Source organism: Myotis brandtii, unplaced genomic scaffold (assembly GCF_000412655.1).
Source record: "Myotis brandtii unplaced genomic scaffold, ASM41265v1 scaffold825, whole genome shotgun sequence".
Taxonomy (NCBI): domain Eukaryota; kingdom Metazoa; phylum Chordata; class Mammalia; order Chiroptera; family Vespertilionidae; genus Myotis; species Myotis brandtii.
In genome coordinates this window covers 1,623,190-1,639,206 of record NW_005371349.1, presented here as the reverse complement: position 1 = coordinate 1,639,206, position 16,017 = coordinate 1,623,190, and the positions used below count along the sequence as shown (strand labels likewise).

The 16,017-nt window shown below is 55.0% G+C and overlaps 2 protein-coding genes and 1 long non-coding RNA gene across 14 annotated transcripts in view; 2 read left to right on the top strand and 1 right to left on the bottom strand.

Annotated features, from left to right (window-relative positions):
- PRCD (progressive rod-cone degeneration) overlaps positions 1 to 6,120 on the top strand; it is a 12,135-nt gene extending 6,015 nt beyond the window's left edge. For 3 of the 5 annotated variants that reach the window (XM_014531808.1, XM_014531807.1, XM_014531806.1), the window contains exon 5: positions 2,681 to 2,766. The gene's annotated coding sequence lies outside the window, so the exon portion shown is untranslated. Of the gene's footprint in view, positions 1 to 2,680; positions 2,767 to 4,308; positions 4,885 to 5,700 lie in introns of those variants that run through there. The other 2 variants (XM_014531810.1, XM_014531809.1) reach the window with 2 other exon arrangements.
- Positions 2,327 to 16,017, bottom strand: part of ST6GALNAC2 (ST6 (alpha-N-acetyl-neuraminyl-2,3-beta-galactosyl-1,3)-N-acetylgalactosaminide alpha-2,6-sialyltransferase 2) — a 22,119-nt gene continuing 8,428 nt past the window's right edge. For 2 of the 6 annotated variants that reach the window (XM_014531801.1, XM_005884226.2), the window contains exons 7-9: positions 15,303 to 15,386; positions 13,673 to 13,772; positions 12,336 to 13,056 (exon numbers count right to left, since the gene is read on the bottom strand). In XM_014531801.1, coding sequence (XP_014387287.1) covers positions 12,883 to 13,056; positions 13,673 to 13,772; positions 15,303 to 15,386 — 358 coding nt within the window. In that variant the 3' untranslated portion in view covers positions 12,336 to 12,882. Of the gene's footprint in view, positions 3,135 to 5,177; positions 5,475 to 12,335; positions 13,057 to 13,672; positions 13,773 to 15,302; positions 15,387 to 16,017 lie in introns of those variants that run through there. The other 4 variants (XR_001360219.1, XM_014531804.1, XM_014531805.1 and 1 more) reach the window with 4 other exon arrangements.
- On the top strand, positions 6,127 to 11,195 carry LOC106724426. Of its 3 annotated transcripts, none has more exons than XR_001360220.1 (6): positions 6,127 to 6,363; positions 7,072 to 7,155; positions 7,645 to 7,737; positions 9,673 to 9,734; positions 9,881 to 9,947; positions 11,070 to 11,195. It is a non-coding gene; the product is annotated as an uncharacterized LOC106724426 (long non-coding RNA). The 3 variants fall into 3 exon arrangements; XR_001360222.1 differs by having other exon boundaries at positions 7,605 to 7,737; XR_001360221.1 differs by having other exon boundaries at positions 7,602 to 7,737.

Sequence of the window (16,017 nt, the reverse complement as noted above, 5' to 3'; positions counted from 1 at the left end):
GGGCCGGGAGGGAGGGAGGGCTGTCCCCCAGGGTGCAGGCTGCCGTAGTGGGAGCAGGTTGTTTACGCTTCCCCCCACACCGGCCCACGCTCCCTCTCATTCCTGGGCCCTCCCAGCGGGCTGTCTGCACAATCTGCCCAGAAAGCGGCTGCCCTGGGCCTAGGACTCCTCTGCAGAAGGTGCCGGGCCCAACGCCCCTTTCTTGGCCCACTGTCTCCCGTCCCAGGGGTGGGTGTGTGGAGCCCATGGCCCCGCCGGACGACATGTCCCCCAGCCTGAGTCCTCCTCCCCTCCCACTTCCTGGAAGAGCCACTGCTTGGAAACGGGAGCAGGAAAGTCCAGGGCTTGGAGCCGGCCGAGGCGAGGGCGGGTCACTCCTGGTCCGGCTGGAGGAGCGGTTGTGCGGGTTCGAGAGGAGTGAAGCGCTCACACGCCGTGTTCCCCATGTGAGCTGTGTGCTTGTTTGTGCGCTGCCAGTTACCGAGCAACTCATCATTTCAGAACAATCCTAAGCTCCCCACAGCCAGTCCCGCCCCGACCCCCCTCCTGCCCCGTCTTTCCACACACACAATAGCTGGGCTGGGGGGGGGGGGGGGGCGGTTCTGACACAAATTAGAGGACAGTGGAGGGAGCAACTGCTGGGTGGCGGCCTAGGAAGCCCAGCAGCCAGGAAGGCTGGACGAGAGCACCGGGAGCCTCTGAGCCCAGACACTGTCCCCACCTCCAGTGGGGCCGTGGCCTGGACACCTCCCGGCAACGGGCTCTGCTTCCAGCAATGAATCCCGGGGAGGACAGGAGGTGGCTGCCCTGTTGCTTTCCGTCCTCCATCTGGAGGCTGGTCTCTGTTGCTAATCTCTGCTGGCGGGAGCCAGTGGCGGGGAAGGCTGCTCCTGGCTGCCCCGAGATTCAGATTCATTCGTAGCAGCAGAGCCAGGTGCCCGGAGGTGTCCAGGCCACGACCCCAGGGCGGTGCTGTTGGCGGTGCTTCTGTGGCTGGGACTCCAGGCGCTGTGGTCTCCCCTGGAGACTGGAACACGACGGGAGAGCTGAGGAGGTGGCGGGCGGGCGCAGGGCGGGTGCTGCTGCTGCTGTCCTGTCACCCTAGGGTGCAGATGCCACCTCGGGGAGTACCTGCCCATCCCAAACGTATGCTTGTGTGGAAGTGGGCAGGATGGTCCTGGAGGAGGGTATGTAGCAGAGGCGCTGGCCCAAGATGAGGTGGGCACGGCCTACCTGCGGCCACTCGATGGCATGAGGGCAGGGTACCCCGCTGGCCCGCAGGCTCCCAGGGTCCCTCTGCAGGGGCCTCAGGCAGAAGCCCGAGACCTTCAGCTGGAGGAAAGTCATACTTCGTTGGGGGCCTCGAAAGGAGAGTGGCCGAGCGGCTTACGCTGTGGTTCACGTTAATGTAATGATAACGGTGCCACTAATATTATTAATAACGGCTGACGTGTCTCACACACTTACGTGCTGGCACTGTGCCGAGGGCTCTCTCTGAGCCTCGTCTTGTTTATGAGCAGGAGCCGCTGTCTTCTCACTGACCCAACAAGGAAAGGGAGGCTCACAGAGTCCGCTCCAGGGCACGCACAGCCAGGGTGAAGCCAGGACCTGCACCGGGCACCCTGATGCCAAAGCTTGTGCAGCTGTGGGGACACAAGGACCCGAGTCTAGAGCCGGGCGTGACCTGTCGACCAGGGCACGGCGATGAGCTGTGGCCCCGCCCCGGGTGACGTCTTTGCAGGTGGGCTGGGCGGCGTTGGCCAGGGCTCTTCCCATGGCGCTCTCCCCAGGAGCTTGTCATTCAAGGGCAGACCAGGCTCTCCCATGAAGGACTAGTCCTCGCCTGCCAGTGAGGGGGCGAGGGAGCTGCCTCTCCCTGCTCTGTCCTCAGGGAGGAAGCGGCGGCCAGGGATGACAGTGAGGTCACCACTCGGCCACCCTGCTGCCTCCCTCAGGAGGAGGGGAGGGGCTTGAGGAGAAAGGGTTTGTTCTGGACTCTGCAGGGGGAGGGCAGAGCGTGGGGACCGAGGAGGCAGCTTCGAGAGGGACCCGCAAACCTGAGCTGGAGACAAGTCCCCGTGCCCAGTGACTGCAGACCCTCTCAGTGGGACACACACGCCCCCTGGTGGGGGTACAGCGAGAGGGCAGCTGAGAGCATTTTAAGAAGATTTGCTGAGGGACTAGGACCCATGAGCCTGGGTAGGAATCGTCAGACCCGTTTCTATGTGCACACACACACACACACACACACACACACACACACACACACACACACACTACCACAGGCCGGAGCCAGCTGACCTAAGCATTAAAAAGAAAGATTTCCTCTATTCCACTGGGCATTTACTTAGACAGCGTATTAGGAGCCTCTGGTGCGCATTGTGGGGCGTGTGCTGGGCGCTGGGAGTGACCCGGTGATGCAGGAGGCAGTGCCTGCCCTCCAGTTAGTACAGGGGCAAGGTCCCCACAGAGGAGGCCCAGTGCTGCCCGCTCCGCAGCTGGCTGGTCTTGTGACCCTGCCTGCTCTGGACCGTAATGTCCCCATCTCAGGAGCATGTGTGGAGCCCGGGTGGGCCGTGCTGGGGACGTCAGGACTAACGCCCATCCTCGGGGAAACCCCTGTCCAGGAAGATGAAGGGAGGGTGGCCCTCTGGGGCCCACAGAGCCTCCCAATCCACAGAGACACCGTGGGCCGCCTCCGGAGGCGCTGACAGACTCGCCTACTCGGCGAGCGTTCCGGAGTGCCCGTGTGCCAGCTCCTGTGGGTACACGATGAATTCAGACGTCCTGGCACAGACCAGCAGAATACTCGGCGGAATGTAAGAAACGCGCTGTCGACCACAGGCAGCAGCCAGGACGGGGACCCGCCCCAGACAGCCACGCAGCCACGGGCCTCTCCAAGGGGAGGAGACGAGCTCAGAGCTCGGACAGCGTGGCGTTCCCAAGGACGTGCACACGGATCAGCAGGTCCCAACGCAGATGCCACGAAGGCGGCTCAACAGAGAAAGGAAAGGCCCCTCCACAGACGACAGGAAGCACTAACCATAAGAGGGAAAATGGATTCATTGGACTCGGTCAAAATTCTTGGAAAGACTGGGAGAAAATATCCGCCAAGCAAATAGCCGAGGAAGGGCCTGTATCCAACATATAGAGAGAAATTTTACAATTTAATATAAATAAGACAGCCCATCAAAAGGGGGAGGGTTTTAATAGACATGTCACACAAAAAGTATACATATGGCCAATCAACACAGAGAGATGTTGGACATGGTAAGTCATCAGAGAAATGCAAATCAAACTCTCGAGGCACTACTAATGTTAACCACCAAAAATGGTTTAAATTAAAGACTGGCCATAATAGGTGTTGGGCTGGTTTGGGACAACTGTTACATCTGCTTGGGAAGCAAACCAGCTTAGCAGTTTCCTGTGAAGTTATCCATGAGGAATGAAAATTCATGTTCACACGAGGATTTATGCAAAACTGTTCACAGCAGCTTTCGTAATAATAGCTCCAAGCTGGAAGCAACCCAGAGACGCATCAACAAGCGAGCAGATAAAGACTGTGGTATGTTCACATAATGGAATAATAGTCAGCAATAGAAAGGAAATGAACTACTGATGTAAGCCACAACGTGGATAATTGAGAGAAGCCAGACATAAAAGAATACCCACTGTATGAATCCATTTGTATGAAATTCTAGAACAGGCCAAACTAATCCATAGTGACAGAAAGCAGACCAGTGGTTGCCTGGATACGGAGACTGGCTGCAAAAATGGTAGGAAGGTGCTCTTTGGAGTGACGACATGTCCTAAATTGTGATTGGGGTCGTGGTTGCGTGGGTGTATACGTGTATTGGATTATTGAACTGTACATTTTACATGGATGCAATGGTATGTAATAAAGATGACTTAAAGAGTTAAAAAGAAGCAACACAAGAATGAAGACCTGATCCTTGTCTTGCTCATGATCTAGTGGAAAAGTCAGACTGGGACACAAATAATCATAAAAGAGTGAATATTTAAAGAAGTATGTTCAGGCCTAGCCGGTTTGGCTCAGTGGATAGAGTGTCGGCCTGTAGACTGAAGGGTCCCAGGGTCGATTCCAGTCAAGGGCACATGCCTGGATTGAAGGCTCGATCCCCATTAGGGAGCCTGCAGGAGGCAGCCGATCGATGCTTCTGTCTCATCACTGATGTTTTTATCTTTTTCTCCCTCTCCCTTTCTCTCTGAGATCAATAAAAACATATTAAAAAAGAAGCACGTTCAAATAACAGGAGTTCTGTTTCTTGCCCGATTCCCGCGTGCCAGGCCCCTGCTAGGTGCGTCCCCAGCACAATCCTGAAGAGTCTGCTCAGCTTGTGAGATGGAGGAACAGCTGCCGGACTGCCAACTAGCAGTGCCTGCTGGGCCACCGTGCCCGATGTGAGCAGCCAGCGGCTCGGGATATACCTCCCCTCCTTCACGTTCTTACTAATAGAATTAAAGACCCCGCTCCAGGTTAAGAAGTGAACATATGCCAAAGACTCCGCTGTCTATTCCTGGGGGTTTCGGACACCATGTCTTCAACCTGGCCAGTGAAGGGAACTCGGTGAGCTGTGCATGTGACCACAGTGGGCCCTGACTAGGTTTCTCCTCTGCACCCAGAGAGGACTCCTGCCCTGTCACTAAACTGTGCGGCTCTTTCCATGTCAATACATATAGGCCTTTACTAAGTAGAGTAATAGCTAGGTAGCAATTCCACCAGATGTAAGACTCCCATGTCCAGACCCCGCCAGCAGCCGAGTGCAATGAAATCACAGCAACATGAACACTTGGTCTCAACAGTTCTGAGCCCTTGCTTGCATTCGGACGTATTCTTTTTTAAAAAATATATTTGTATTGATTTCAGAGAGGAAGGGAGAGGGAGGTAGAAACATCAGTGATGAGAATCACTGGTCGGCTGCCCCCTACTGGGGATTGATCCTGCAACCCAGGCATGTGCCCTGACCGGGAATGGAACTGTGATCTCTTGGTTCATCATGAGACCCAACCACTGAGCCACACGGGCCGGGCCAAGTTTCCTCTTTAAGTCTGAAATGACAGGGGCTTAGTTTGCAGCGAGAGAGAACCCACTCTTCCTCCCAGTATGACACAAAGTAATGTCTTCAAGGGTAAGACAGAGAAACGTTAACAACCAATTTCACAAGATAGAAGTTATTGTTGAGTTCATGATTATTTGTTCAGTACATACTGGGCGCAAAGGCAGCGGAATATCAAGTAGGCACGGTGAGGAAATTAAAAAAGAAAGAAATTATCATTAAAAAAGACTTCTCCCGCCTCAAAGGGCTCGTAATCAAATTAAGGGAGTCAAACGTAAACAGATGCGAAAACTTGAAAACAAGCACCTGCGACGTATGACCGGACGGACGAATTATCCTGCATTACGGTGCAGAGAATAATCCAGACGAAATACCGCCGAGGGCACAGCTGAAGAGCTGGGAGGATGGGGGGAGAGCAATGAGAAAGGGCTCACATTTAAGCTGATTTCCAGGTCCGCGTGGACTCTGGCCCTGGCTCTAGTTGTTGTTTTGCCCTATTGTTGTTTCAAAAATGAGGCCAGGGCAGTTGCCTGAAAAATAACACTCAGAAGTACCAGCGGCTGTTACATTATTCTCTGTTCTTTTTCAAAATGTAATTATTTTTCCTTCTCAATACTGGCAGCGGGACCCATGGCACCCGGCTTCGGGGGAATTCAGAGCAGCCTGGCCCCTGGCTCTCGGGCGCCCCCTGCCGCCCGGGCCTCACTGCGCTCGCCCCAACGTGAAAAGCAGCTGAGCGGGGCGGGGAACAATTCTCCGCGATCCTTCCCTCCGCTTCACTAAAGCAACCAACCACGCCCGGTGACCCCTCCCCGCCCCGACTGAAATCCACGGGGCGATTTAGATGAGATCCAGCCGTGCCTCAGTTTCCTCACGGGTCCCTCTCGTGGGGCCCCCTCGAACTTTCTGCGTCCACCACCACCCCCAGCCCTCCCAGCCTCGGTAGCCAAAGCGACCGTCCATCTTCCTTTTCAAACGGCGGGAACTTCACAGATCAGGCCTCCCACCCCGGGAACTCTACTGCCTCTGGTGGTGGCCACCATCTTACCCCCGGCTCCAGGGTCGCGCCGAAAATGCGGCTACCCCCAGTGGCTGTTGTTTTGGACTACGTTTCCCATCAGCCCTTTCTCAACATCGCGAGAGTCCCAGCGAGACCGCCGAGAAGACTTGCGCGCAGGCGCGGCCCCGCCCTCTCCCCGAGGCCGGCCGCATGGCTGGAAGTCATGGCTCCTTCTGTCCGGGCCCAGTTCGGCGAGCAGCCTCGGGCCTCAGGCCTTTCGCAAGGGTAAGGCTGCGGAAGCGGGAACACGGGGTCTTCTTTGGGCGCCAGCACACGTGGCCTCCCTTTTTCAGGGGCGAAATGGTGATGCCAAACCTCTCATCCTCCTGACAGGGTGGTTGGGAGGATTAGCTAACATGTTGGGTGAGAGCCCTGACCGGATTGGCTCAGTGGCTAGACTAGAGCGTCGGCCTGCGGACTGAAGGGTCCCGGGTTCGATTCCGGTCAAGGGCATGTACCTTGGTTGCGAGCACATTCCCAGTGGGGGGTGTGCAGGAGGCAGCTGGTCGATGTTTCTCATCGATGTTTCTAACTCTCCCTTTCCCTTCCTCTCTGTAAAAAAAAAAAAAATCAATAAAATATGTTTATTAAAAATTTTTTTAAAAATATGTTGGATGAGAAAACGCTTTCCAAACGGCGCGAGGTTTTACGGTTGAAGGGAGAGAGCTCAAGCCCACCTTTGGGGGAGGGCCCCTCCGCGCAGCCCGCTGTGGGCTGAGCTTGCAGCACCGGCCCTGAGGGCGTCCCGGGTCCGCCCGAGGCACCGGCAGTGGCAGGTGTTAATTCAGGTCGAGACTTCCGCCTCGAGTGCCTGGAGAGCCGCCCCAACCAGTTTCTAGAGAATTCTGCATTTAGCCATCGACGGGACTGGAGACTTTGGAAAGCCGCGTTTCTACAAAGAACCTTACACGGTCATTTTTTCCTTCCCCGCAGGCCTGCCAGTAGCATCTGCGGAGACAGAAGCGGACCTGCAGGTTGAAGCTTAAAAGGACTGGAATGAATGGAGCCCCGAAATGAGTAAGAATGGCAGGGTGCAGGCAGGATCTGGGAGGGTACCAGGAATGAGAAAGCCGAGATGGTGGGGAGGCCCCTCACATACAGCCGTCTAATAGTCCGCCTCGCACTTGATTCGGAAGTTGAACTTCAGAATAAGGTCCATTCTGTGCACAAATGCTGGCATACATCTAGCATCCGGAAGTGAGGGGTCTGTGCCAGTGTGACGTGGGGGCCGCTAGGTGTCGCTGTTTGAAACTTAGTGGAAACCATTGCATGGGGCGGGGTGAAGGGAGCCTTGGAAGGGGAGACGGCTGGGTGGGGTTTAGGAGTGTGGGTTACAGCGGAGCTGAGGATGATTTAAAGTTATCCCTGTCGGAAAGGGCTTCCTCTGTGAAGAGTTCTGACCTGCTGAGGCTCAGCTGTGTAAACGTCAGTCTTGAGAATAAATGCCTGACCATTGTTCCTAGTAGAATGAGACCTATGTTACCCTATTTCTCCTTCGGGCTAAAGGTGCTGGCTGTGGGCTTTGAGAAAAGTCACGTGAGAACCGTCATCTTCAGATGTTGAGTGTAAGGATCTTCGTGATGGAGATTTCTGTAAACGGTAAGGTTTTTAGCTCTTTCACTGACTTGTGTAGGTCACGACCTCTTTTAAGGTTTGGTCGGCTAGATCTGGGAGATGTGTGGGTCTTTCTGGGTTGTCACTGCCCAGCTAAGGGAAGTAAGTAAGGAACTCTTTGCTAGGCTCCTTGCCAAGCAGTCTCACGTACAGTATTTGTTACAACTGTTGTGAGAATTAGGTTAGACCAGTGGTTCTCAGCTGGGGGCAGGCGGTGTGGCTGGGATACGGTGGGGGCTGCTCAGTGTTCTGCAAAGCACAAATCAGCGCCCGCACAAAAGCACTGTCCACCCAGAATGTCCGTAGAGCTGAGATTGTAACCCTGCATCAGACCAGCTTGAGTGATTTGAGCTCTAGCCTCTGCCGGTACCAGATAACCACACAGCCTTATTCATTCATTTGCAAAGCAGGGTCAGTGCTTCCCAGACCTGTCTGTGTGACAGAACCACCTACGAAGTGTTACAATATACACATTCCTGGACCCCACCTCCAGCCTGGATGAGTGGGCCCAAGAATCACGCGTGGCAGTGTGGGCGCAGGCACGGAGGACTAGATGATCGGATCTACTTTTAGCCCCGATTTTTGTTACAGCGAGATTATAGGACTGGCTGTGTTTAACCAGCTCTCGGGGCAGATCCATAATCCTCTGTCTTAAAAAACAGAAAGCCACATGCTTGCTCTGCACAGAGAGGAGTGAGAAAGAAACAGCTTCTTGGCCTCAGGCACCGTTTGTGGTGCCTAAAGGAGTAATCTGCACCGGGAAAGACACTAGCCCAGGGGTGGGCAAACTTTTTGACTCGGCCACAATGGGTTCTTAAACTGGACCAGAGGGCCGGAACAAAAGCATGGATGGAGTGTTTGTGTGAACTAATATAAATTCAAAGTAAACATCATTACATAAAAGGGTACGGTCTTTTTTTTTTTTTTTAGTTTTATTCATTTCAAACGGGCGGAATCGGCCCGAGGGCCGTAGTTTGCCCACGGCTGCACTAGACCCGGGGGCCTCAAACTACGGCCCGAGGGCCACATGCAAATACAAATATTGTATTTGTTCCCGTTTTGTTTTTTTACTTCAAAATAAGATGTGCAGTGTGCGTAGGAATTTGTTCATAGTTTTTTTTTGAGCTATAGTCTGGCCCTCCAACGGTTTGAGGGACAGTGAACTGGCCCCCTGTTTAAAAAGTTTGAGGACCCCTGCACTAGACTATATACCCCCCAGGCTCAGCTATAAGACACGTGGTGCTGAGGGAGACCCTGCCTTTCAAAGGGCAGGAACTGCCCTGGCCAGTCTGGCTCATTGGATAGAGTGTTGGCTCTCAGACCAAATGGTCTCGGGTTCGACTCCTGGTCAAGGGCACGTACCTTGGTTGAAGGCTCGATCTCCGGCCCTGATTGGGGTGCATGCAAGGAGGCAACCACTCAACCTGTCTTTCTCACATCGATATCCCCCCACCCCCCGCCCCCGCCTAAAAATCAATGGAAGAATGTTCTCAGGGGAGGATTATAAAAAAATAAAAGTTCATGAACTGTCGATGTGTCAGGCAGGTCTGGACACTGGGTACATCTAGCACTAGATATGGTCAGGTTTTGCCCTTGAGGGAAAGTACCTTCTAATCCAGGTCAGGTTTTGCCCTTGAGGGAAAGTACCTTCTAATCCAGTAGATCTGGTTGAATGAGCGTTCTCACAAGGGGAGTAAAGCAGAGTTTGGTGAGAAAAATAGTTGCACGTGCTGTGGGCTGGCAGATTGGTGGGAGCCGAGTCCGTGATGATGTAAAGTTATCCCTGTCTGAAGGCCAAGAGGCCTTCGGTGTGGAATTTGGATGTCTGAGACTCCGTTTCCCAAGCTTCTTATAGATAATTAGGCTGGTTGGAAAGTGAGTTTCTTGAGTCGGTTTTTCTTTGCAATTTCTCCTCGCCAGGGGCGGTCCAGCCTTGGTTTCGGACCCGCGACGGACCCTCCAGGAGAAGCCTCTACGCGGCAGTAAGTGGCCCTGGGCCTGGAGTGGGGTTTTCTCACGGACGAAACGACTTTCCGCACAGGCTTGGGGTGACCGTTTTGCTTCCCTGCCCGGGACTTGGGGTTCTGCTAAGTGGCAAGGAGACTAACACAGGTGTTTTCTTTGTCAGATGCCTGCGGTGTGAGGCACAGAACTGAGCTGCTTTGCCCGAAGCAAGTGAAACGGTTCCTCCCGTTGTAAGTTTCTGTTTCCGTCTCACCCGACTTTGTCCCCAAGAAGCCCCCAAGCCTATGATGGTTCGTTATCCCTGTCTGAACCTCTCACTGAGGGAGAACAGTCTGCTCTGAGGCTGACGGGTGGCTGGGCCCTGTGCTCTTACAAGTTCAGGTTTTATCAGGGATCAATCACACTGAATGGACTCCAAAGGAAACTGGATACCCGTGGGGCCCCAGGCCAGCGCCTCAGCTCTCTGCAGCTTGAAGGCCAATGGCGCGCCTACCGTCACGCTTTAGGCCCCTGGATTAATGTCTCTGAGGGACGGGCTATGTGAGAGATGGCAGAACTGGGCAGTGGCCAGGATTTGGCTTCCCCTCTTGCTGGGGAACGAGAGTGCTTGTCACTTGTCACATCTTTCAAGAAAACGGAGGGAGTCAGTGCCTGCAGCTGTGCAGGGAGAGTCCTGGGGCCGCTGGCCTCTCGCCTTTGCCCCGGGGCCTGCCCTGCTGTTCCTGCCCTAACTTCTATCACGTGTCCCAGGTGCTTAGCACCAGGTCTCCTAAGGTTGGCTCAGATCTCGCCGGAAAGGCATGACTGGCGTGTGGGCAGGAAGGGATCAGTGGCTTGGACATGGCTTAGTGCCAGCTTGAAGTGGCACCGCTTGAAAGTGGGGTGTGTTTGGGCTCTTTATATTCAAGGCCACATGTGTGTTCGGTCACCATGGAAGCTATATTTGGGGTGAGGTTTGGTGAACCTGAAAACTGGCCCCAGCAGCTTACAGCCCAACAAACTGAAAGGGCATGTTACTAAGTGGGGAAATCTACACGAGTTTTACATCTGGAGCAGGTGATGCAAATGCCCCCGGTGCTTTGTGGCTGGTCTTGACTGGCCACTTCCCAAACACTGCTGCCCCCTCCCCGCTCCAGCACGGTCTCCTGAAAACAAGCTGCCCATCATCTGGGGGCCTCACCGGCCATGGAACTACCTGATGCACCCATCGTGCCTTCACGCACAGGGCGTCCTGGGTTTGAACGAGCACCTCTGTGGCTGCCTCTTCTCTAACGTGGTGGATTCTTTAAAGTCAGTCTTCAGTCTGCGTCAGTCTGTCGGCTGTTGTGTCACATGATTCTCTGGTTTTACAGGTGACCTCCCAGTTGTGCCGGCCGGATCCCTGCAGCCTCTGTTGCTAATGTTAATGCCTGTAAAGTGTTTCTCCCAGAGGAGAATCCTTTCAGAGCTCTGTGGACTTCATCTTCAAAAATAGCCAGATAGCCCTGACTGGTTTGGCTCAGTGGATAGAGCGTTGGCCTGCGGACTTAAGGGTCCCGGGTTCGATTCCGGTCAAGGGCGTGTACCTTGGTCGCGGGCACATCCCTGGGGGGGGGTGGGGCAGGAGGCAGCTGATCGATGCTTCTCTCTCATTGATGTTTCTAACTCTTTCCCTCTCCCTTCCTCTCTGTAAAAAAATCAATAAAATATATTTTTTAAAAAATAGCCAGATAATTCGAGAGCAAATGAGTTTATCCCAGAAAATTAGTGAAATTGGGGTATAACTAAGAACATTGGGAAGCCGCAGCGTGGGGGTCGATATTGGTTACTCGTGTGTTGGCGGGACTGCGGTGACGGTGGATGGAGGTAATTAACATGTACTGAGTGTGCTCTTGCGGGAAGCAGAGGCTCCGCCTAGAAAAACGTTTCTCAGAGTGGAATTCTTCAGGCAGTGTGTCTTGGGCTTAACTTTTGAAGCACAAATAAACATTTTCAAATGACGGGCATTGTGGGTTTCAGATGGAGACCCACACAACAACAGTATATTGTGGCTCAGTAACATTCCTTGGTAAATGAGTTTCACAGACTAATAGTTGGGTTTAACGGTAACCAGGATGCAATCAGATGTGTTGGGGTGAAGTTGATTTTATGCCCCTTTAATGGGTGGCCACAGGCCGGGTGCTGGGTCCTGGGGGACGGGTCGTTGCTGCCTGGGGAAGGCTGCCTACCAGCCAGCCCTGCGGAGACCCCCAGCCCCGCACAGTGCGGGCATCAGACTGTCCTGGAAGCTGCCTGGTTGCCGCGGAGGGGCGGGGGGATCCCAGGGCTTAAGGGCTGGGCGGTGATAGCTTGGCTTCCAGAGCCTATATAATGCCTAAGTGAAACTGCCTATCAATTAAGTTCAAATTGTGGCACCATGATGATCAATACAGAGTAAGGGGGTTCATTACAGGATGCCATCCTTTGGTGACAAGGTGGCAATATATCTGTAACGGGCATCCCCTCAGAGGCAGGCAACCTTCTGTGCACTTGGCCCCGTCAAATACCAGAACCTTCCCGTGGTTCTGGAGTTCTCTGGTCTCCACGCTACACCCCTGCATGGTATCACGGCGTGCTACTTCTACCTCAACACACAACGAAGACGGCCATCCATCCTTTATGCAATTACCTGGTTTCAGATTACATTCTGCCTTTTGCGCTCCCTCTTTCTCACGGTGCTCATGTATGTCGGTCATGGTCTAGAAAGGTGAAGATGTGTCCTTGAGCTGAATTGCCTTGGAGGTTGCATGTTCATGGGAGGACTGGCTGGGAGTGTGCAGGTGCCTGTGATGGAGTGTGGCTGAGTCCTCCATTGACTTCCCAGTGCTGCTCAGCACCTGTTGGTCTTGAGGCTCAGCTCTGAGGTCCGTCTGCCCCTTGGGGGGAGGGTGACGGCACATCTTGGGAGTGTTCTCTTCCGTTTTAAACAAAGCCAGCGGGACAGTCCATTCTCCCTTGGCCCAGGGGGTGTCTGTCTCAGACGCGGGGGCTTTCTTGGATGAACCAAGGGCAAGATAGGGTGTTTCACAATGAACAGGCTTCAGTGGTAGTCAGACACCCACCTCAGTGTCACCTGAGGGAAGGAGTGGGTCTCGGGGAGTTGGCTTCGGCCCTTTGAAGGGGACCTGGCCCCCAGCTCAGCAAGAATCAAGCTCGGTGCTGGTACAGCTGCAGGATGCCGGCCTTGTGCAGGTCCCACCACAGAGCTGCCTCCAGGGACAGATCGTGATTTGCATAGAATACCAGTGGCTGCTTAACTCGATCGAAGTAGTGGTCGGAAAACTTCCAGTAGTTACTTGTGATGAATCCATAGGCACTAACCTGGACAAAGATGGGCATTGAGCTGCTGCGTGCAGACTCATGTCAAGTGACATGGATTCAGGAAAGCCCAGTCCCGCCCCGCCCCCCACCTTATGCCTGTGAAGATGCAAGTGAACGGGTGCAGCTCATAAGTGAAGTGAGACTCCTGCTGTACAGCAGGGACGAGGTGTGGGGCCAGAGCCCTGTGGCCTCAGTGGGGGTCACTGCCTGCCTTTGAAAACGGCTGAGTCTTCCCTGTCTCCTATGGAACGTCTCTCGGAGTGACCAGAGGTTGTGGGGGCGAGCCCTGCTGTCCCACCCACCTCTAAAGTGTCCCCATCAATGCATGTCCCCGCCCAGGTCTGGAGAAGGCTGCTTTCAGAAGAGCAGTCTGTAACGTGTCTTGGATGCCGCGTAGAGTGGCTGCCCTGGGACAAGGGCGTGAAGGAAGGAAGGGTGGGCAGGGGCTGGCCCCCAAAGGACCCTGGGTATTGGATGCGACTCTCCCCTGCCTTTCCTAGACCCCTCCTGCAGCTGGGGGATCAGGTCTGAGGTGCGCCTTGTGTAGGCTCTGGGGTAAGTCCGGTTCCATTCACACCTGGACTCTGCTGCTGTGGGTTCCCGAGAGGCCGCTTACCTGGTCACAGGTATGTAACGCTGTCAGCAGCATGAGGGCCCCAGTACTAGGCATATATAAGTCTTTAAATTTTGAGATAATCCGCTTTGATTTCAAAAACCTGGAAGCAAAACGGCATTGAAACTCAGACATTTAGGTCTTGCACAGCAGCTTGATAGTTACGCCATTACAGTGACCGACTTGGAAAGGCCAGGGAGTTCCTGGCCCTTCTCCTCCCATCAGGTCTCTTCTTGGGGAAACTGATCCTAAAGACCACAGTCTCCTTTGATTGAACCACCCCCTTAGATGACGGGGTGAGGAAGAGGAGCGGGCCCATCCACAGGGGAGCCTGCTTCCTCCTAGAAGCTTGCATCCAGCCTGACTTGTGCCACCTCCTGCCCTCAGCCCTGGGCTAGTGAGTAACCACAGCGCTAGGGCACAGGCGGCCTGCGTTTAGTCTGAGACCTAAGGTTCTCCCTATCCCCACACTCTTGGCCAAACAGGAACCACACAGGCCCTGTGACTGGAGTCACTGGTGAGGTAGCACAAGAGTGACACCCCCTCCCCCATTGGTGATCACAGGCCCTGGCCTCAGCCCTGGATTCAAACCGAGCTCCTCCGGCAGACCTGGCCTCAGCGTGTCCTCTGCACGCGGCTGTGACTGCTGGGCCCCCGCTGCCCAGGCCCACCTGGACCCTCACTGCTCCCGGGGTGCTCGCCTCGGCTGCAGCAGGTTTCTCACCCAGCTGCTGCACTAGTGACACTTTAAAGGGCCCGGTTCATATCAACCTATGAACCAGGAGGTCACGGTTTAATTCCGGTCAGGGCACGTGCCCGGGTTGCAGGCTAGATCCCCAGTGGGGGGCAGGAGGCAGCTGATCAGTGATTCTCTCTCCCTCTCCCGCTCTCTCTCTGAAATCAATAAGAATACATTTAAAAATAAATAAAGGGCCAATCTTGGCTGCAGGGGCGTCCTGTGCATTACAGGATGTTCAGCAGCAGCCCTGGCCTCTACGTACTAGTGGTGCTTGCACTCGCCTACTGCCAACCAAAATGTTTCAAGGTGGACCAGTGGCCCTGCCCCGCCACGGCAGGGACACCGAATGAGATCAGGTCTTGTTCCCTGGCTCCTCCCTGTGCTCACCTTAAGCCTGAAGATGGTGGCAGCTCAGCTTCCGCTGCTGCCCCACACCTCATGGTAGCCCACACCCAGCCTGTGCCTTTATAAACAGCCCTGGCGCCCCGTCGGCGAGGCTCAGTGGCTGAATGTCGACCTATGAACCATGAGGTCTCGGTTCGATTCTTGGTCAGGGCACATGCCCAGTTTGCAGGCTAGATCCCCAATGGGGGGTGTGCAGGTGGCAGCCAATCAATGATTCTCTCCCATCGATGTTTCTCTCTCCCTTCCTCTCTGAAATCAGTAAGTTGTTTTTTTTTTAAATAAACAAACAGCCCTGGCAAATCGACCTTGAGTTCTTCCGGGTTTCCTGTTCCCCTGATTGGTGCCCACCACCTCCATCGAGGTGCTGAAGTAGCTAAACCAATAACAAGGCTTTGGCACCGGCTTGGCGTGTGGCTCTGGCTCGGTGAGAGCAGGTGGGCCTAAAGGGAAGGCCGGCAGTGCGGGGGCGCTGCCACCCCGACCACCTACCTCTCCGTCAGGTAGCTGATGAAGGCTGGATGGAGTAGCTTGAATTTGCTGGCAGAGGCTTCTGGTCCGAAATAGGTCTGAGGCCTATTTTGGGAGGAAGCGGACGGAGCGGTTCAGGCTCTCGTACTGCATGGAGAGGTAGCCGCCCGAGCGGCGGCGGGGCAAGGAGCGGTAGTAGAAGCGCGGCTGCGAGTAGTAGCGGGAGAAGGGCGTGTAGAAGGTGGCGGGCAGCACCGAGGGCACCACCGGCGGCTTGGAGCCCACCAGCACGTCGATGGGCAGCTTGTAGGTGAGCGAGCACGGGGGCGTGAACAGGTTGGGAGGCGTCGGGAAGTTGCTGATGGCGTTGGGGTAGTGGGGCGGGGGCTGGAGGAGAGGGAGGTAGAGGGACTCGGGGCGCCGTTGGCGTGGGGGGGACTGGGGGGGCTGGCACAGGGGCAATGTAGACGTGGGGGGCTGGTAGAAGGGGGGCTCCCTCAGGAAGCGGGGCACGTACGGGGTGATCTGGGACGGGATACCTGGAATGGACCCGATGTAGGAGCCCGAGCCCATAGGGCTGTAGGAGGGGGACCTGGAGGAGCGCCCTGGGGGAGTCTGGGAGTTGTTCCGGGAGGCAGGTTTCAGGCCAGACTGGGAAGGAGACTTGGAGGCGGGGGGAGTGGCGGTTGGGGGAGATGCTCGAGATACGTGTTGGGAATGAGGGCTGGGTTCAGGG